Source organism: Dioscorea cayenensis, chromosome 19, assembly GCF_009730915.1.
Source record: "Dioscorea cayenensis subsp. rotundata cultivar TDr96_F1 chromosome 19, TDr96_F1_v2_PseudoChromosome.rev07_lg8_w22 25.fasta, whole genome shotgun sequence".
Classification (NCBI taxonomy): domain Eukaryota; kingdom Viridiplantae; phylum Streptophyta; class Magnoliopsida; order Dioscoreales; family Dioscoreaceae; genus Dioscorea; species Dioscorea cayenensis.
The window spans coordinates 3100954-3122452 of NC_052489.1; the positions used below are offsets into that span (position 1 = coordinate 3100954).

At 37.6% G+C, this 21499-nt stretch overlaps 4 protein-coding genes across 7 annotated transcripts; 3 read left to right on the forward strand and 1 right to left on the reverse strand.

Annotated features, from left to right (window-relative positions):
- Positions 1-1755: 1755 nt before the first annotated feature.
- LOC120250010 (F-box protein FBW2) lies at positions 1756-4893 on the forward strand. 4 transcript variants are annotated; one of them, XM_039258740.1, is made up of 3 exons: positions 1756-1853; positions 2771-3092; positions 3843-4893. In XM_039258740.1, the coding sequence occupies exons 2-3, from the start codon at positions 2785-2787 to the stop codon at positions 4498-4500; spliced, it is 966 nt and encodes a 321-aa protein (XP_039114674.1). In that variant the 5' UTR covers positions 1756-1853; positions 2771-2784; the 3' UTR covers positions 4501-4893. The 4 variants fall into 4 exon arrangements, with proteins under 4 accessions (XP_039114674.1, XP_039114675.1, XP_039114676.1 ...); XM_039258741.1 differs by having other exon boundaries at positions 1774-1891; XM_039258742.1 differs by lacking the exon at positions 1756-1853 and adding an exon at positions 2330-2528.
- A 562-nt stretch (positions 4894-5455) lies between these two features.
- Positions 5456-12275, reverse strand: LOC120249927 (DEAD-box ATP-dependent RNA helicase 14-like). Its single transcript, XM_039258637.1, has 8 exons — positions 11854-12275; positions 10792-10986; positions 9501-9569; positions 8419-8688; positions 7462-7812; positions 7041-7318; positions 6579-6950; positions 5456-6249 (listed from the first exon to the last, which is right to left on the reverse strand). The coding sequence occupies exons 1-8, from the start codon at positions 12178-12180 to the stop codon at positions 5664-5666; spliced, it is 2448 nt and encodes an 815-aa protein (XP_039114571.1). The 5' UTR covers positions 12181-12275; the 3' UTR covers positions 5456-5663.
- Positions 12276-12429: 154 nt separating this feature from the next.
- Positions 12430-20110, forward strand: LOC120249928 (protein disulfide-isomerase SCO2). Its single transcript, XM_039258638.1, has 3 exons — positions 12430-12980; positions 13057-13183; positions 19973-20110. Exons 1-3 carry the CDS (start codon positions 12609-12611, stop codon positions 20035-20037), a joined length of 564 nt encoding a protein of 187 aa, XP_039114572.1. The 5' UTR covers positions 12430-12608; the 3' UTR covers positions 20038-20110.
- Positions 20111-20413: 303 nt separating this feature from the next.
- Positions 20414-21149, forward strand: LOC120249929 (calmodulin-like protein 30). The gene is made up of 2 exons (XM_039258639.1): positions 20414-20564; positions 20677-21149. Exons 1-2 carry the CDS (start codon positions 20544-20546, stop codon positions 21016-21018), a joined length of 363 nt encoding a protein of 120 aa, XP_039114573.1. The 5' UTR covers positions 20414-20543; the 3' UTR covers positions 21019-21149.
- The last annotated feature ends 350 nt before the right edge of the window (positions 21150-21499 follow it).

Genomic DNA, 21499 nt, shown 5'->3' on the forward strand with positions numbered 1-21499 from the left:
AACCACCACTAGAAATTGGGTGTCAATAGTGACTATATATCTAAAATAGTGCACAGCACGTAGCAGAACGTACTGTGCAGAGATTCCTACCGCATAAAACTCCATTGTCACTCACTTTGTCCATTTGTAGTTGTTCAGCCCTCCTTGCTCCAGTTCTGCATGGTGTTACCTAATTGGATCTGAATACTACTTGTTCAATTGCGTGTAGTTGGGTTAACTGTGAATAGTATTGTCTCTTTTAGAGGAAAAATTATGTCCAGATTTCTACCTTGATTAGTTGTTTATTAATTGAAAGAATTGAAGTATCTTGCATTTGAGGTCAATGTGTGGGAAGGAGGATGACTTTCGGCAAAACCAAAACGAAGTTTCACATTTGAAGTTAAGTGAGTTTGAACGGATTTATTAAAAGAGCTTTTGATTTGAAGGCATAGGATCACTTTTTCAGGTGCACTAAATTCTCTAGACCCTGTTGTCATCAAACTTATTTATTATCTCAACACCACTTACTAATTTCAACAAATTCCAAGATATCTTAAATCTTAATACAAGTCTCACAAGTTTTGCTCTAAATTTTTATTATTTTTATTTTCTTAAGAAAAGAAATCAATGGTCTGGTCAGCCTTGTTAGAAGGGAATTCCATTTGGCAAATGATGTCACAATCCAATTTTGTGGCCTAATATTTGTAATTTATCTTCCTTGTTTTGATTACCTACCATCTCTCTTGATATATATTTGAAGGCAAACATGAGTTAAATACAAAATAAATAATTTGTTGGTGGTTGGTTGGGATAAATGTGACTATATAGATCATGCTACCTCAAGTTATCCAACCAGAATAAATGGAATAGGTTCCACTTCCAAAAAAAAAAAAAACTTGGAGAAAAGGCATAATAATATTCAAAAGAGTTTGAATTGAAGGGTGGGGGTTTCAATTTAATAATAAACAAATCAAATTATTCTTGAGATGAAAATTTTCCAATATAAATTCAAATTTATAAAAAAAACTTTAAAGGTGCAAATTCAAAGTTGTACAAATTACAAAGGACTAATTCGCAGTGTATTAAATAAATAATCTGCAATATGAAACAATTCAAAATAATAATAATAATAATAAAATTAAAAGTTAATTATTCACATGAAATGTTTTGTCAATAAATTATTAAATTATACAGTCACAAGCAAATCAAATCTATTGAAAAAAATATATATATATATATTAATATAAATATATATATAAATAATGTCACATGTACCTCAACTGGTCCTTATTAAGATTTTTGTGACATATTTTTGGAATTTGGGAGCTCGTGCTCTTCCCCACGCCACGTGGGCCCCTGCTTCATCTCAAAGTCACGTACTGCACACGTGCCTCCCGGTCCGATTCGGTCCATAATATTTTTTTTATATATAACCTGAACTGGTCTATGAGCAATAAATTCCATTATTTTATTCTGTAACACTTTGCAATCAATGATAGAGAGGAAAAAAAAAATCATTAAAATAAAATAAAAGTTGAAATTTTTTTCCACCAAAATATCAATTTCTTTTTTTCTCAAATTATTATTACTTTTTAATTCAATTCTTTTATTAATGGTTCTCTTTTGCCGTCTTCTGTTCCTTTTGCTGTGCTTTTTTCCCATTTGTTTTTTTTTCTTGGCTGGTTTGGTGGCCTCTCTCTCTCTCTCTCTACACAATTTCATCCCTTTCTCTCTCTAGAATAAATTTAATATATATTTATATATTTATATAAATATTATATATAAATTAAATAAAAAATATATATATATATAATTTATATAAATCTTTCTCTTTCTCTCTTTCTTGTGGTTTCTTTGCCGCAGATCTAAGTCAGGTATCGAATCAAAGTGCTCTCTTTTCCTTCCGTTTTGGGTATCAATTCATACTCCCACTCTTATTTGATGAATCCCTCTTTTTTATTTTAAAATTTTGCTCAAAGTTGATAGCTTTTTGATTATCTAGTGTTGTGGAGCTGTTTGGATCTCTTGTTTTCTGAGTTTCAATTGATAAGCAGCTGGAATTTGGGAGAAAGGAGCAATTTTTCCTTTTCTCACATGGAAATTTTCTTATGGTTTTGTTCAAAGATCTCATCTTTCTTTCTTTCTTTTCTTATTTACCCATTGTGTATGTGTGTGGTATCTGAATCTTTACTGTTTTCTGATGAATTTTTTTGGTTTCTTTCTCTTTTTGGGGGTTTTTCTCATCTCAATGGAAGCTTGCTCACATGTGCTTTCTCACAATCTCCACTTCTTTTTCCATTTTGGATGATTTCCCCTCTTGGATTGCCTTCCATTAGCTCAATTACTCACAAAGAAGCAACTTTCCTCTTTATTTTCTGCCAACTATCAGTCTCGATGCCTCTTTTTTCAACAAGACTTGCATCATTGTCCTACTTGAAACCTTTCTTTGGTAGCCATTACTTCTTATGTGCCTCCATTTTTCACTCTTATTCCAAATATGCTCTGGAACGCCACCATCCAAAGCCCAGCCCTTTGTGCTGTACATCCATGTATGTGTATGTGCTATTCATTGAATCTTCTGCATTACCTTCATTTGATCTTCATCTTTAACTGGCTTTTGGTCTTTTTCATGTTTGTTTATAATTTATACAAAGAACATTCCTTTACATGCTATTTAGATCATTCATGTTTTTCTTCTTGTTTGCCCTCCTGTTATCTATAATCGCTCCTTGCCTTGCATTCTAATTCTTTAATTGAATTCTTTGTGATTGATCTTGGTTTCCTTGTGCAGAGGTTTACAGGAGTATGGGGGAAAATGGTGAGTTTAGGGGTTGGGAGGAACTGATCCCTGATGCACTTGGACTGATCTTTCGCAACCTCCCCCTTCAAGAGATCTTGACTGTAATCCCAAGGGTCTGTAAATCTTGGGGGAGGGCGGTTGCCGGCCCGTACTGCTGGCAGGAGATCAATATCGAGGAATGGAGCCAGCGATGCAAGTCTGATCAGCTGGATCGTATGCTTCAAATGCTCATTAGCCGCAGCTGCGGCTCCTTCCGTAAACTCAGTGTCTCTGGGCTCTCTAATGAGTCGATCTTTTCCCTCATCGCCAACCAGTAAGTGGGATCATTGACTGGATTAGATCACTTCTCTGTATTCGTTTTAAGAATTCATTTAATGGTTGAGCTCATTGCTTGTTCTTGTGAGTTGTATGTTTAGTGTTTCATCACGGCCTTTTAGGACAAACTGGTTGAATGTGAAAGTAGCTTATTAGTCTGAGTTGCTTGCTCGAAAACAGTTCATCTGTGGGTCAATGTATCTATCTTTACGTAGTTTAGTTGCAAATCTAAGCTTATTATTAGAGTCGCATTCTAATCCTCTGTAGAATTTTCTTTCTTTGATTTTTGCATTCTATGCATCATAATTTTGAGTTAAGTTTGTTTTGGTCTGAAAAACATTTGTTTTCTTTTGAAATAGTTTTGAATTTGGTTGTGAATGGAGATTTTTCCATATGTCATATTGTTTCAAGAGACATTTATTGGACCTTTTTTTATTTTTTTATTTTTGGAAAGAAGAGCTACTTAGTAGCTATTTATTAGAAAATAACTTATTGGACCTTTTGTTCTTTTAATTGTTATTTTTCCTTATTTCTATTTTTTTGGTGTCTTGAGATCTATCAAAATTGATTCATTACCCTCTCCGACCTTTCTTTAGGATTACTTCATGTTGGTATGTTATAAATCATGTCATGTTTGCCTTTTCTTATAATCTTGCTTTACAATGGAGATTAGTACTACATACACTTACTTTATGCTTAATGTCGGTTTTTTCTTTCTATGCTTGTGCTTTGCTTTTTCTTTTGCAAGTGCTGGTTCTCTTCGGTCCTTAGAGCTCCCAAGAAGTGAAATAAGCGATCCCATAGTAGAACAAGTTGCAGGGAGATTATGCAACCTTACTTTCCTGGATTTGAGCTACTGTAAGCGGATAGGTTCCCGTGCTCTTGAGGCATTTGGAAAGCAGTGCAAGTCTCTCATAGGGCTTCGGCGTGCAATGCACCCATTGGAGGTGGCGGACAAAGTTTGCCAAGACGATGAAGCATATGCAATAGCTTGTACAATGCCGAAGCTTCGGCACCTTGAGATGGCATACCTGCTCCTCACCACCAGAGGAGTTCTCGAGATACTCACGAGATGCACTAACCTCGAGTTCTTGGACGTGCGGGGTTGTTGGGAGATTAATATCGATGAGAAACTTCTCAGAGAGAAGTTCACCGGGCTAAAGGTGCTGGGACCGAATATAGTTGACTGTTTCGAGAGGAATTTCTGGTCTGATTGCTCAGACTATTCTGACTCTTCTGATTACTCATGGGATTTTATGGATGATGGGGTCGGAGTTTATGAAGGAGAAAGTGATGATGATGGTGTGTGGGATGACGAGCATGGATTGCAAGGGCTGGAAGTAAGATTCTATGGTGGTGGCTTTAATGAAGCCTATTCTGCATTTGATTGGCCGCCATCGCCATAAGGATGGATTGTACTGTTTTTGCTACTGCTTGTTGGTGGTTTCTAAATCTCTTCGCTTATCATCTCCTACCAAGATTTGCCGTATTCCAACTAAAAAACAGGCTACCGCTTGCGACTAAGAACCGGCTAATGCTTGCCATACTAGTACTATCTCTAAAACCGATCATAGACTTCCTACTTGTAACTTCTCTGCTTTCTTTCATGAAAACTATGACTAGTGTTGCATGTTTATGTAAATTGCCTGTTTACATTGAAGCAAGTATCATGCATGCTGTGTTTCTTTGTTTTCTTGACCTCTTTGTAAGTGAAGGTTTATAGTGTATTAGTGTCAGACATCTTCACTTGGATTCTGCTTCAACATAATTGCTGTTCAGAGCTTATTAACGTTATTGAATGATTTTGTTGCTTTACTTTTGAAAACATTGTTGACAGGTTTGACAGCTTTATCTTTTTGTTTGATCCCTCAAATGATTTTGGTTTGGAGTACAAAATCCTCAAGGGTTGTTTTGTTGATTTTGTGAAGAAGACAAAGGTTTTGGTGTGTGCTTTGTTTTTCTCGTTACTTCCAAAGCGTATATATAACCAAAGCATCATATTCAAAGTAAATAATATTCTTATTAGACAGCTTGTGAAGGCACTATTTTTGAGCTATCTGTGCAACTAGGATCATACATATGCTGTTTTGAAAAATTAGAATCTTGATCTTTTTGTTATATACTTTTTTCTGCGGATATTCGCTGCTTGTGAGTTTATTACGTCATGTGACATGTGCCATACCAGGACATATAATTATTTAATTAGCCAATCTTGACGGTGAAAAAGAGCTTAAATTCATTGCATATACGCTCCATAACTATTAGTGATTGTGAACAAGGCAAGAAATACTCAAAAAAGCATCTTATTTCCTTCAGTTAAAAAACCATTCTTAAACAAGTTTTTTTAATGCTCTAATTTCAGAACTTAAAATCAAGAAATTTTACATCTTCATTATGATCACCACCATGCACACCCTTTTTCTGCAATGAGGTGGCAAAGGAGTTCTATGTAAACTTACTGTTGAAGTTTGATCAATAACAACAGATGATTAATGGATCAGACATATAATAATGCTAGAGAAATAGTATTTGAATGGATATAATAGTTCTTGGGCTCCGATTTGAAAACTCAAGCCCCGTTATCAACCTCAGGAGGAATCATACCCTCCTCATCGGCAGGAATCATGCCTTCCTCTTCTTCTTCACCATTGTAATGCGAAGAATCTTGTCGGAGTGCAAGGCCATTGGAAACCATGCCTTGAGCATCATTATGGTGGTGAGGAGAACACTCACTCTTGTGCCTGTGCAGTGGAAGGGATCTATCCCACCGCGAACCTTGCATGTGATCAGGTTGATGTTCTCTCTTCGCCACATTATTCGCTGGTGAAGTCCGTTGTGGTGGAGGTGAATCGATGGTGCCTCGAGTAAGATGATCCATTGGAGGTGGTCCCCTTCTTGGTGGTGATTGCTTGTGCATTGGACTACGGCTTCTGCTCCTACTGTGGCTATGACCATGGTGATTCTTATATGGGCTGTGGCTGCGACTACGTTTCCGGCCATTGCCCCATCCATTATAACCCTTGTGTGGACTCCTGCTTCGGCTGTGGCCTCTACCTCCAGCCCTGTAATCAACCATAACAGCACTGCCCTTTGTGTCATGCCGGCCACGTGTAACTAGGTCACGCTCACGCCCATCATGATAAGCTCGATCATATCTGACAATATTTATCACACATCACTAGGGTCATTGGGATTATTTTAGAAACAAATATGTGCAATAGACCACAAGTGTAAAATTGGCGAATAAGTATCTAGGCTAAAATGCACCTCGCTGTTTCTTTGTAGATGTCTTCTACAAAGAAACAGCGAGGGTTTGAACTAAATTAGTAATGTAAAGCTGCTTCACACTAATCATCAGTAATCAAGAGATTAAACCCTTAATCCTAAGTGGATGGGCTGCTCAAAAGATGTTTGATTGATACATTCATTCAAACAGTTTGATTAATGTGTTTCAGAAAGTAAAGAAAATTAAAAACTCAGGTACCTTTCACGTGGTGGGGATGATCGTGCATGACCACCATGATTGCCATCTAATCTAGTGAATGAGGGCGGAGGATCCCGTCCGCCTCTTCCACCGTAGGTACCAAGATGTGAACGCACCCCATCATGAGCACTAGAAGTGGGACCCCAGCGCCGTAACTTACCTCCGAACCCCCCACGGGCTACCATGTCTCTTAACTCAGAAGGAACACGTTGGTTGGCCCCCTCCAGAACTTTCACAAGATCTGATGCATGCTTTGCATCCTGCTCACAAAAAAATGTATGAGACACTCCAGTAGCACCAGCTCTACCTGTCCTTCCAATCCTGTGAACATAGTCTTCAACACCAGTGGGGAAGTCATAGTTGATAACCACCCTGTAGCAGCAGGAATTTGAGTTATCAGGTAAGCTCAATGCAACAAATCTGAGACAGGAAACACCAAGAGAAGACATTAGATTTTATAACCTAATATCTTTTATGTCCAAACCACGAGCAGCAACGTCAGTAGCAACAAGAATGGGGGACTTCCCAGTTCGAAAAGAGTTCAAAACCCAATCTCTCTCACTCTGAGATTTATCACCATGAATTGCAGCAGCACCAAACTGCCGAGTGAGCGTTCTAGCTAGTTGATCACACATCCTTTTGGTTGAGCAGAATATTATCACCTTAGAGCCAGGTTCTTGTGATCGAAGAATCTGCTCAAGCCGCCTCTGTTTTTCCATGGGTGTAATAACTTCTATGTACTGAAATGGCAAAACAAAAAAACAAAAACCATCATAAACAAATCCTTCTATGATGTTCTCAAGGCCAGATGTGTGGAAATATTTAAGAGCTAGCGCCAGCAATCAAATTTGAATCAGAAGTAAAAGGTTGTATCCATCCACACCTGTGTAATAGCTTTGTTTGCAACAAGTGCATCAATGTTGCCAATATTAACCTGAACAGGATTAACAAGTAAATCTGCAGCTATTTTCCGGACCTCCTTAGGCCATGTTGCAGTGAACATAAGAGTTTGACGCCGAGCTGGTATCTCTTTTACAATTTTTCGTATTTGCGGTTCAAATCCCATGTCAAGCATACGGTCAGCCTCATCAAGTACAAGATAAGAAACTTGCCTAAGACTCACTCTTTTCATCTCTAAAATATCATTCAACCTTCCTGGAGTTGCGACCACAACATCAACACCTCTATCAATATCTCTCAATTGAGGACCCTTTGGAGCACCTCCATATAAGCACTTGAACCACACAAAAACCATATACAAGTTAACAGCAAATAATACAAAAGGTGAACATATAAAACATAATTTCACCGGTCATCCATAAAAAGCATGACACCACAATAACATAAAAATTAACAGCAGGTGCAATTGGTTTTAACTTGAAAGTGCAGAAGTGTACAATGGTGTAAATTAAGATAAAGAATATTAAATCCGATCCAAGAGAATTTAAAATCATTAAATTATCCTCTGGACAGATACATGTTGACCAATCAACTTTTTGTCGTTTTCAAAATCAAATAATAATAATAAAAGATCTGAACTATCAAAAATGCCAAATCATGCAAAGTAACAATGCAAAAAAGAAAATTCATTTTAGTACATGAACTAGAGCCTAAACAATACATGCCATTTGTTTATAGATGGAAAGAAGTATATTCACTTATTTTAACATTTAATTACAATGTGTGTTTATCTCAGACGATATAAACCACCAGCTAGTTGATGGCCAATCTATCAATAAAAGCAATGCAATCTAAACATGAATCAAGTATCTAATGTTAATATAGCTTGTAATCAATGGATATATCCAACAAGAATAACCATGAGAAATAGTGAGCATACCGCAGATGAAATCCTGGATGATCTACCAAACTTCATTGCTTCCTCTTGTATCTGTGTAGCTAGTTCCCTTGTAGGTGATAGTACCAACACTGTTGGGCCCATTCTGGGATTGTTCCTGAGCTGTTTGATATGCATGAATCCTGGAAGGAGATAACCCAAAGTTTTCCCAGACCCTGTTTTTGCAATAGCAACAATATCACGACCACTTAGAGCAACAGGCCATGACTGAGCTTGGATTGGTGTGGGAGCAGAAAAGCCTGCATGATGTACCTGGAAAAGATTTGCAATTCTCATGAGCAACATACTACTCTAAATTTCCATTCTGCTACCACTCTTCCTCCTTTCTTCTTTGGTTTAGTAAAAAGGAGTTTAGCTAATGTCAGAAGAAGTAATCCCTCAGCCAGTTGCTTGCAGATGCAAGCTGAAGCACGGAAATGCCTTATCGCTTGGACCAAGTGGCTGACTGAAACCAAATCACCGACAGCTGGACCAGCCATTAGAAGGTGACTAGGAAAGCCTTCACAACAAGGGTCCACGTGTGCTCCAACTATGCAAGCACCCCTAACAAGGGCGGCAAATCACAGCGGATGACATTAGCTCCTCCACATAGAGGGTGGCCTGAAACAGCATGCAAACTTGAGCAAGAAAAAGGGCCTTCATTTGTTTGGACCAAGCAGCAGGCTGAACCAAAGCACCCTCAGCAGGCCCAGCCATGGACTGCTCACTCTCAGAAAGCCCTTTTCATAATTGGTCCATCGTGGAGGGCTCCATCTATATGGAGGCATCCCCAATGAGTGCAGCACAATGTGGTGCAGCGTACGACATTAGCAGGGGATGAGCGCAGCACAAAGTGGTGCAGCGTACGACATTAGCTCCTCCCGGGAGCAAATATCGCACCTGCGATAGTACAGGATGGAAAGAAAGACAAATGCAAATGAGGCTGAAATCAAATTGAACCTTGTCCAATGGAAATACACTATAATTTATTGATCTTTGACACCACCAGTAATCACTAAAAATTAGCTTTAATATAGCCAAATGCATATAAGTTAAAGGTCAACAGAAGAATGGCCAATAAATACCTCTCTTAGAATTTCTGAAGGGAAGTCTGTAGTGTCAAATGTCATGTATGGAACCGGAATGTCTTCTCCCTGGAATAATGTTTCAGGAAAGACAACACCAAATGTTACACTTTAAAGTCAAAGATAGAATGGTCAATTTTACACTAAAACACAAGCTGTAATTGAAACAAACAAACAAAGGAAAGTCATGGATATATCTGATCTTCCAATAATCTATCAATCATAAATTAAATTATCAATTTGTTTCAGAACATGGTAGAACTATAATAGTATGCTTTCAATCAAATTCAACCTATATTTAATGCTTTCAATTAGTGTTAATAGGGATTTTTAAAAAGACACACTTACTAATAAGGAAGAAAATAAATTTAGGGGAGGAAAACTAGGTGATTTTAAAAAGACACACCTACTAATAAAGAAATAAATAAATAAATTTAGCGAAAAACTAGACGATTTTAAAAGGCACACCTACTAATAAAGAATGAAGTAAATTTAGGGGAAAAAACTAGGTGATTTAAGTGTACAATTGCAATTTTTTTAAAAAATGAGTAAATTAAGGGATCAACTAATTTATTAGAGAAAATTGAAGAGGCAACAAAAGTTGTACTCTAAATTTAGTGATGGAGTTGAAGCTAGTTTAGATGATGAGGATGATGATATTGTAGAATTAGATGACTTATGAAGATAGAATTTGCACTTCTAAAAACTTGAGTAGTTCTAGATTTCTAGGAAGTGTATTGCTTGACTTTATGTTATGCTCTATTTGAATTTATTTTTTGCTTTGCTTGACTTAACTTATTCCAAAGATTATAAATATATATATATATATATAAGTTATTTATTAACTAGCACTTTATTTCACTCGGCGTGCGCCTTTTATGGCGCCTCTCACCTTAGGTAATAAAAAGTCTTAGCGCTTTAAAGGCAACTAGCGCTTTTAGTTACACTGTATACCAGGAGAAGTATGAAGATGAAATCACATGAAAAAAGGAATTATTCTATCAGATCAATTGATTATAGTTGATAAGCCTAATGCTGTATACCATATGAGTTTTGAGACATAGCCACTTCCATCTAACTTAGTTTAAGCGGACAGCCACAATCAACCAATGGTTTCTAGCCCTTTTTATTTTGAAATAACAAGAAACAGCTATGAACATTTCACCCCAAAAAAAAAAAAACTTGAACAAGTTAATCCAACAGAAATGGCAGAAACGAAGGATAAAAGTAGAACCAATAATATAGGATAAAGGACAAAAACTCCAGTACTCAAAAGTTGGCATGCACATACAGTGACGGTAATTTCATGCTGACGACGGTAGATATCTGCCGCGATACCACCATTTGAATCACTTGAGATACGTCCTCGGCCAGTTACCCTTGAGCTTGGCGCGCCATGCCCACGTCCGTGGGCAATTGATGAGTCAAGCCCAACATTGGTAGGACCACTCATTATATGGGAGCCACCACCCTTGTTACCCAGGTACTGAAATGGCATCATAGATTGTAATCAGGCAACAAAGTAAAATCATAAGTGCAACACTTAACAAGTGTTTGAATTCAGAAAAGAAGATCGCAATCACAACAGTTATGAATAATAACAGACAAACTCATACAAAATTATAATCATCATTGCCAAGAGGAAACAGTCAGCATGCATGCTGCATGCTCAGAAGGCTATGAATAAAGATGATCTTGATGAAGCATAAACCAGATTATATCTTAAAGCTTCATCAGGTCAGCATTATTAGATCTCAATCCCATCAAACAACACAAAAGATTGTTTTAGAGGTTAAGATTGCTTAAAAACATGTCACAAAACTACTACGAAATTAGACAGCTGAAACCAATCCATTACCTTCAGATCTTTATACACAGTTATTATTAAGAAAAACTCATAAAGTAACAGCCAATTAGCATCGTATGTACCATAGCAATAATTCAGTTATAATAAGCCCCATCTAAAGATCACAATAAAGAACAATTTACCAACACGCAGTCAAGTGACTAAATATATTACCATCACAGTATCTAAAATTTGGACATCATTAATATAATAACTACAATAACAACAAAATCATATAATGCATGCTATTAAAAAAGTGATTTTCAACATAAACCCAAGGGATAGTTCCCAAATGAGCTGCTAACAAGGTGTCTCCATTCATAAGAGTACCAAATAAATCAAATATCCAAATGGGCATGCCACAAGAAAAAGAGAAGCAATTTTCAATATAAATCCACAGCAAAGTACGCAGATGATGATCTGCAGTCCACTACCCAAAACTCCTCAATAAAAAACCCAATATCATACTTCAAAAGATATCATCTAGAGGAAATAAAATCCATGTACCTGATGACCCCGAGGGCCGGAGTGCCGGCCATCATCCTCATGTCCTCCACGGCGTGCGGAACCACCCCCTCCCGCCGGCGGCGGGGGGTCAAAGACCTGAACTGACGAGCTAACCGACTTCGGCGGGATAGCAGGGAGCGATGACGGCGGCGGAGGAAGCTGCTCCGGCACCGGGCGCTCATACTGGGTGACGTTGGTGACTGGATTCCAGTAATAAATATACCCAGTGCTTCCATCGACGAGTCCCTTCCATGGCTTCGGCAGCGAGGGATCATCAGGTGCATAGCGCGGCTCACTCGAAGCAGGATTCGAGGCGGCGGCCGTCATCGCTGGCGAGAAAACCCTAGATCGGTGGGGTGGGCGAGAGGTCGGACCGAGATCAGAGGGTGCTTTGAAACCCTAACAGATCTCAAGAAAGAAGAGATCAAAAACACTCTGCTTTTGGCCTTCTTTTCAAAACCGCGTGATTCGTCGCCTCGAGATTCGTTCTTCCCGATGATCAATAATGTAATCGTACGGTTGAAATTCATTATATCGCCCAAAAAATTCAATCACGTGCCAAACGATTTCAATGCGCGCGCGCGCGCGCGCACTGCTCTCCTCGCCCCACCACGCCCATCGCGCGCTCGGTAACTACTGTTACTACTCCCCCCACGCTCATTCACGCATTTCGTCGAACAGCATAAGGACAACGATGCATCGCTCCCTCTTCTTCTCTCTTCTCCTCTCCCTTCCGAGCTCCTAACTCCTCTCCAATGTCTCTCACTCATCCCAACCTCATCCTCGCCATCCCCCCAAAGCCTAAGCTCCCCCCTTCCCTCATCCTCTTCCCTCCCTCCCGCCTCCGCTGCCGCGCTGCGTCTGAGGCCTCCGGTGCTGCCTCAACTCCAGATTGGTTTAGCCCTAAAGAAAACCGCGCTCCTGGAGTCAGAGCCAACGCCAACGCCGGTGATGAGAGCAAGAACAATAACGGTAAGAAGAAGAAATGGTGGTGGTGGTCGAGGAACAGAGAGAGCTACCTCGCTAATGACTCTGATGCCCTTCCTCTTCCCATGACATTCCCGGGTACCTCCCCTGTTTCTCCGGAGGAGATTGATCGGCGCCTCCAATGCGACCCTGAAATTGAGGTTTTTGTTCTCTAGGGCTTTTGGTTTTCGGAAATTTACTTGTTTTGACTTGATTTTGTTGTTTGTTGTTGTGAAGGATTGTAAGGAAGTGGTTTATGAGTGGACGGGGAAATGTAGGAGTTGCCAAGGGACTGGTTTTGTTAGCTATTATAGCAAGAAGGGGCGGGAGACCATCTGCAAGTGCGTTCCTTGCATGGGAATTGGTAATGTTTCTTGTTTTCTTTGATTGTTTAATTTATAATTTTTCCCTTTTATTTTACTCGCTTGTTTGATTCATAGATTAATTTATATTTCAAGATTAAATGTGCTTATTTTCAACTGTTTGGGCAAAATTCTCTTGTTCTGTAGTACCATCGTTGTAAATTTTGATTTTGCTTCTAGTCAGATGCTTCAATGATTAATTTTTGTATTAAATGTGTGATTCATGTGGAACTCATCAAATCCTGCTTTGTTAATAATGCACTTTCCTAGTCTTGATATTGTACCTTGTGAAATTGTTCCATAGATTTGCACTATTTGTGCTTGATTGTGTCCTTGCTTAGTTTAAGCTAGATAATATATTGCTTTTGCAATCAAGAGGAGTTGGATTGCTTGGTAATTTTGATACATTCACGAATTTTCTTGATTGTGTTTAGTAATATTGCTTTTGAAGAACTAGTTATGAAAACTAGGTACCAGACAAAAGTTAGTGCTAAGAAGAAGATATGTTCTACGTAGGTATGAAGAAATGGATGTTGAGGTTTAAATATCATCCTTGAAGGGTGATTTATTTGTAGTCCGGTCTGTTTCAATGGGAGTTGCTTAAGGAAAGGTGCAAGAGCAAAGTGTCACCTGTTTCAAGAAAGAATTAATGATACGAGAGCTAGGAGAATTTCTAATCTGGAAATTTAATTATATCATTCGTGAGAGTAGTAATTACCTTGAGGAAAATTTGTAAGCAGTAATTAATATTGCATGCTTGTATGCCTCATCAAGTAGACTTCTGCGATGTGAATGCATGTGTTTCTTTGCGTACTGTCATTTTTACAGTTAAAATTGGATGTTTTATAAGCTGGCATGCACATGAGTGTGTGAGAGTGGGATTCAAGGTCTCCTATTATAAGTGGGTTTGCTTACCTTCTTGGTGAAGTTTGGTTGAGCCTTATCCAAACCTAGTCTGGTTTCCTTGACAATTGGTGGCAAGTTCATGAAAGGAAAATCTTGCTTCTGTAATTTTTCTTAAACATTCAATCATGCTTTCTTGGATGTAGTTGTCAAGCATAGTAGATAATGGCTAATGTGGATAGGAATAAAGATGTACAAAGTGATTTGTTGACAATGAAAAAATTGATATTTGGAGAATATTTAAATATGGATTTCAATGACCTTCATGGTTATATGGTTCTTTTTTGAGACCTAACTTTTGTGAAGTGATTATAATGGGGCTTCTTCCTTTTCCAATTTGGGCTCTCTGATGTGTTCATATGAGGAAAATGCAAATTTATTATTTTAATCTTGGACAAGTTCAAGTGGAACTCTTTCTTGGGGTTGAATATTGGATGGACATGACTAAATGTGGTGCCAAATTTCCGGTCAGCCATGAACAAACTAGTCAACAAAATCTTTTGAGGCAAAGAAAACCATGCGCAAACAGTAGCAAATGCTCATGGACGCTGTTGGAAGGGTTGAGAACCATCCTTAAAGAATGACCCACCCCGGGAATCTGCTATGTCTAGCGTTTAGATGGTCCTGGTTCCTAGTTTATAAGATCCATTATTGAGTTTAAATGGTCCCTAGGTCCTAGTTTATAAGATCCATCAATGAGCATATGTGATTCAACAATATTAACATGCAAAAATTCCATGCTCAAATATTTTCTTAATACTTCAAATACTTTATGCCTAATTTCTTTGAATTTGCTTGATTGCATATTCATCTAGGGTAGTTGTTGGAGAATGTGGTTGGAATTGTTTCTTGCCCTTTATCTGTTTGATGGTGAAAGTATCTATTGCATTTAGGACTGAGGGTTACACTAGGCTTCATGTTATGGATGCTTTTATTGGGGAGAGATATAGCTAAATGATTTACTTAGCAGTCTTAGCTAACCTCAGGGATTGTATTTTTAATGTTTTTATGTTATTTAGGAAGTAACATTTGATTTCTTATTTAGAAATGATTGCTTGTTATGTAGTTTTTTTAGATAAGAATTCCTATCTTTTTGTTAGGACGATTGTTTATGAGTAGTTTTTCTAGATTAAAATTCTTTTGCTTTTGCTAGGATCCTTGTCTATTTAAAGGGGAGGATCATATTCAATACAAAATTTCATCAATATTTTTAGTCAAGAAAGGTATAGAAGGAGTTGGTGATTTCTGACAAATCACAATCAAAAGCTTCAAAAACAGCTACTTTAAAGAATGGGAGAAGCAAGGGAAATCAGGGAGGTTTTCTCACAAATTGACCCGTGACAAGATTCTTTTTGTGAGTCTATAACAAATTGGTATCAAAGCTTGGCATCATGGTTGACTTTGAGCAATTAATGACTAGGGTTTGTAATCTTGTGCACAAGCTCACGTAAACCAGCAAGGAGGTGCAGGAGATCAATAAGGATGATATTCGAGAATTAAGGCGCTTGATGGAGTTACACTTTTCCAGCATCGAGAAATGATCAGAAGGGGTTGCAACTACAAACAGCCACAAATTAGCCTTGATGGTATCATTCGGCGAGCATAATATTGTTACACAAGGAGCTATGATCATTCCCAAATACAGCAGGCTATAATTTCCTTTCTATAATGGAATTAGGGATCTTTTGGAATGGATATACATATGTGAATAGTTTTTCATGAACCAACGGACAGAGGAAAATGACAAGGTGGTATTAGCCGCATTCTATACGACAGAAGAGGCTCAACTCTAGTATCATAGATTGGAACAAGAGGAACCTGGGTACAATTGGGTCAAATTTAAATTCTACTGCCTTCTTAGGTGTAGGGCCCAATTGACAAGTAATCCATTAGGAGAATTGATCAACCTTAAGCAAATTGGAACTGTGGAAGAGTATCAATGGCAATTTTAAACACTCCTTACAAGCGCAAGTTCAATAAAGACAAACCAACAAGTTGACATGTTGACCATGGGTTTAGTGGAAACTTTGAGGATGGATGTGAAAAAGCAAACTCCCCATAATTTGGTTACTATTATGAATTTGGCTCGAGCCTTTGAATGGAAATCACCACTTAATTGCAGAAATGTCAGTTTAAGACGACTTCAAATAACATGAGAAGCTCCAACACCACTAGAAACTACTCCATCTTCAGCAACTAGTCAAGAATAGAAACACAAGACGAGCAACAATTCAAAACAACCATCCTATGTGGGAAGTTTTGCTGTTACACTCCCTAAAAGGCTCTTGTCCAAAGCTGAGACTTTCGAGGTGAAAGGACAGTGTTTGTGACGAACCTTACTCAGCAAAGCATTGCAAGAAACTAGTGTTATTAAAAGAAAGAAAGGCGCTTAGGCGAGGTGAGGCCCCAATGCCTTAATACCCCAAGGCAAGGCGCCCTAAATGAGGTAATCCAACCGAGCGCTTTTTGCCAGGCTCTTTTTTTTAGCTATTAGTCTTATATTTAATGCTTTCAATTAGTGTTAATTGGGATTTAAAAAGGCACACTTACTAATAAGGAAATAAATTTACAGGAGAAAAACTAGGTGATATAAGGAAGGAAATAAATTTTGGGGAGAAAAACTAGGTGATTTAAATGTACAATTGCTATTTTTTTAAAATAATGCGTAAATTAATGGATTTACTAATTAATTAGTTAAAATTGAAGAGGAAGCAAAAGTTGCACCCTAAATCTAGTGATGGAGTTGAAGGTAGTTTAGATGATGAGGATGATGATATTGTAGAATTATATGATTTATGAAGATTGAGTTTGCACTCTAAAACTTGAGTAGTTCTAAACTTGAGTAGTTCTAGACTTCAAACTAACCCACCTAGTGTTCTTTCCTTGCGACCTTCGGAGTCCTTTCTTGAATTCGAGCTTAAGGACAAGTTCTTAGCCTAGGAGGGGAGCAATGTTATAAATGCTTTTATTAGAAAGAGATGCAACTAAATGATTTACTTTGCTGAGCTTAGAGGTTTTATTTTTAATGTTTATATATTATTTAGGAAGCAACATTATGATTTTTTTTATTTAAAACTAATTGTTTGATAGGTAGTTTTTTAGATAAGGATTCTTATCCTTTTGTCACATTGTTTAGGAGTAATTTTTCTGGGTAAAAATTTCTTATGCTTTTGTTAGGATCCTTGTCTAAAGGGGAGGATCATATTCAATAAAGTTCATAATTGATATTTTCAATCAAGAAAAGTATAGAGGGAGTTGGTAATCTCTTACAAATCACCATTAAAAGTTTTAGAAATAGGTACCTGAGGCGTTTTGCTTTTATGAGGCAAGCAAGGGAAGCGGCCACCGCCTTGAGGGCGTACGCCTTGAGGCAAGCGGCCATCGCCTCGCCTTGAGGCGCGCCTCAAGGCATACGCCTCGTTCGCCTTTTTAAACAATGGGTACCTCAAAGAATGGGGAAGCAAGGGAAATCAAGGAGATTTTTCTGCTAACTGATCTGTGGCGAGAACGCCTTTTTGTGGCCTTATAGCGCTCTAGCTATAAGCTTGATATTGGCTTGAATTGATTCCTGCTTAAATTGAGCTTGGCTTTGGCCAAGAAGGGCATCTTGAGCTTAACTGGTCCAGCATCAAAAACCAATCCCAGATTGAACAGCTTGGACTAATTTAGATTTTCACTTGGTTCGAATAATCTGTTAGAAATATTTACTTTATGTAAGCAATTGTCAAAACTCAAAAGTTGAAGAGGTGCTCTATTAGATTTGTCTTAATTGTGAATTTTGCAAGGTTCTCCAGTAAATGTGCACCAACTTGCTTAGTCCAAAGCATGATTCTAGCACAGGTATGTGATCAAATAACTCAAGTTAAAAACTAACCAATAAGTTGTGCAGCTGCTCATGATTTAGAAGGTTTAAAACATATTTGCTGTCGCTATTGTGCATAGCAAGTTCCAGGAACAGGCAGTTTGGTAAAACAACCTTGAGTTCACCCCAAGTAAATTGGTGTCATGTTCTCGGGCTATGGATCGAGTCATTGGGTGATGAATTGGGAAATCCTCTTCAAATGCCAGCGTCTTTCTTTTATTGTGATTTCTTCCTCGTGACGAATCTATGGGCCCGTTTGGTATGGGGGAAAGTAACAACTTTCTCTGGAAAGTTGAGATTGTGAAAAGCTTTCATATGTTTGGTTGAAAAAAAGACCATGTAAAGTAATGGTCAAATTGTAATTACTTTCCTTTTGACCAATGAAAAGGATTCACAGAGGGAGGGGGTGTGAAACGAATTACATCATGGGTGGGAAAGTGGGAGACATGTAAAATTCCAATTTCACCCTTTTCTAACATTAAAATTCTTCTTTTTTGTCCTGTCTTCTTTTTAAAAACCCTAACTTTAGCGAAGAACTTCTCCACCGTCTTCCTTTTCAAAACCATAGCGCAAGGCAATCTCGGAAGTCATAAAATTTTTTGTAATTTTTTAAAGAATCTTTTCTTATTACCTTTGATATTGTTTTATTGATAATAGATTCTTATTGAAAACTCATTGAAAGAAACATGCACAATACCTTTTCTTTAGGTGAGATCTATCCACAAAAAGATTGCCAAAATTCATATAGGAACCGTGCCTCTTGGATAAAGTTTGGGTAATCATATTTCTCATAATAGAAAAACAAGAATTAAATATCTACTTTTGCCGGGTATATAAGCAATTTTCTTAATTTATTTATGTATAAACCATTGATTAATGTGAAAAATTAAAACATAGTAAAAATTAAAATAATTGATATTCATTGAAGGGTAAAATTGAGAATAAACATAACTTTGCATGGAAAGGTTATTCATAACAAACAAAGGAATTCATTTTGCATGTATTTCAATTGCAATTTTCAAGGTTCATACCAAACACATTGTTACTTTACAGGGAAAGTAAATGCAGGGAAAATGAATACAAGGAAATACTTTGCAGGGAAAGTGTTTCCATGGAACTCGTTGAAAGGAGCTCCTAACTTTAGACTCTGTTAAGATGGAGAGAGACTTAAACCTCCAAAGATATAATCAAATTCAGCTTGTCTTTATTCTCCCAAATCATCTTCTTAAATAGAGATTACATGAGAAATTATGAAACTAGAATTAAGGACTGAAATTAAGGACTCTTAATTGAAATTGAAATACTTGCTAAAACAAACTCTATTTAAAAGGCATAAAATTATTGTTTGTCTTCATCCCTATCTTTGGCGATATTGCTTTAAAATCAGATTCTTCAAATTAGGAATGAAATTATTTGCCTTCCTTCCTATGTTAGAAGCTTATGATCTCATTATCCCATGGTCCACGTCTCTCATAAGTCTTACCCACAAAAGCATCCGTAATAATTGGTCATGCAGCTAGATTATTAGAGCTTGATATTACATTACAGGTGTTGCTAATATCCCTTAAGAAGCCCTTGTTTCTAAGAAAGCTTAGATCTATACCACTATTTTTATTGTTGCCGTTGAGATTCTTGTAGCTAATTGCAAACCTCAATTCTCCCTTTTGACAAGCATCTTTGAACTCCCACTTTTCCTTCCGAGAGCAAATGTTTCTTCCACTGCTGTTTAAATGGAAGAAGGCATTCTGCTGAAATTTTGTTTGTGATAGAAGTTGATGCAGAAATAATAGTGTTCATTGCTAGTAAATTGGTTAATTTAGCTGTTGTCCCTTTTTCTTTCTGGATAAACACACATTCATCCTTAGCCAGAGAACAACCGAGTACTTATTATATTTTGGGTGTTTGCTTGCATGTTTTTATTTCTTTGGCAAGAGTTATATCATGGACTTCTTTTTTAATGTAAATTCCCGCATTGTAAATTCTTCTCAACAATTACATGATTGTAATTTCCTGTCTGTTTGCCCAGGATATGTGCAGAAAATTACGACCCGCAAGGACATTGATGTGATGGAGGATCTAGACAATGGATAACCACCTTGATCTCATTGTTCCTTTCTGACAGGCATTGCTTTTTTTCATTTAGCGGCCTGCATCCTGATTGTATCCCTTGATAATCTATATTTAAAAATAAGTTTACATGTGTAACACTCTTATCACACACCAAATCATTGGTTATTTTTATAGAAATCCATTAAAGAGAAGTGCAGGGAAAGGGATTCTCATTCTTCTCCTCTGTTTACCACACACTCCATTCCAAACCCTGACTTGTTCCATTGTGTTTCACTGTGACATCAAATACACATGCTAAACTTTCTGCTGAACACCAGAATCTCATTCCAGGCACTAATTGTAGACAGGAACAAAGGTTATTATTGTTGTATGTATAAGAAGATGTTGCCCCATTGCTTTTCATTCAGTTATTTAGGTTTGAAACACCTTCCACTGGGGAACTGTCTTTTGAGAATGTCCAAGCTGCGGATCCTGAACTTTCAGCACAATCTCTCCAAAAAACTCCCCGTGCAGAAGATGAGGACGAAATGGCTGAGCATCAAAGACAGGCAAATCTCTGATCTGTTGCTTTCCTTCCGACCAAACACAAAAGAGATGAGGCAGGTGTTTGACAAGATTGACTTGAATAAAGACGGGAAGATTTCCCTTGGTGAGCTACAGGCATTGCTTGAGGCATTGGGGAAGGAGAACCCAAAGGCGGAGGCGAAGGAAATGATGCAGGTGGCAGACACGAACAAGGATGGGTACATTGACTTCTTGGAATTCATGGAAGTGCACCGCAAAGGTATAAAGATGAGTGACATCCAGAGTGCATTCTGGATGTTTGATCAGAATGGTGATGGGAGGATCAGCGCCGAGGAGGTGATGGCAATGATGGTGAAACTCGGGGAGCGGTGCAGCTTGGAGGACTGCAAGAGAATGGTCAGGCAGGTGGACAAGAACGCTGACGGGCTTATCGACATGGATGATTTCATGGCCATGATGACCTCTACCTTGAAATGAAATTGGCTTTGAGTTCTTCGGTACACTCTTTCTAAATAAATAGTAGTTTGTATAAAATGGGGTTAAAAAGTATAATGATGTCCTTTAGATGGAGTCAATAGTCATTGCTGGCATCTGGGAGGGAGAGTAAATAAAGCTTCATTAAAGTACATATACCTATATATATATATATATATATATATATATATATATTAAGATGCTTGTTGGGCTTGATCAGTTAAACCAAAAGCTATATAGTGAAGGATATTGAATATCTATCTGTATGTATGATATATATGAACCAGAACACAGAAGACGTGAAATAAGGACATATATCTGTAATAAGAATAAGACCACATGCATGTTCCAAGTTTTGATCTCAAGCATTAAACTGAACTCTTAACAAACTATTACACAAAACACAATGACAGGCATATATCCTCCTCCTGCAGATCATATATATATATATATATATATATATATATATATATATATATATATT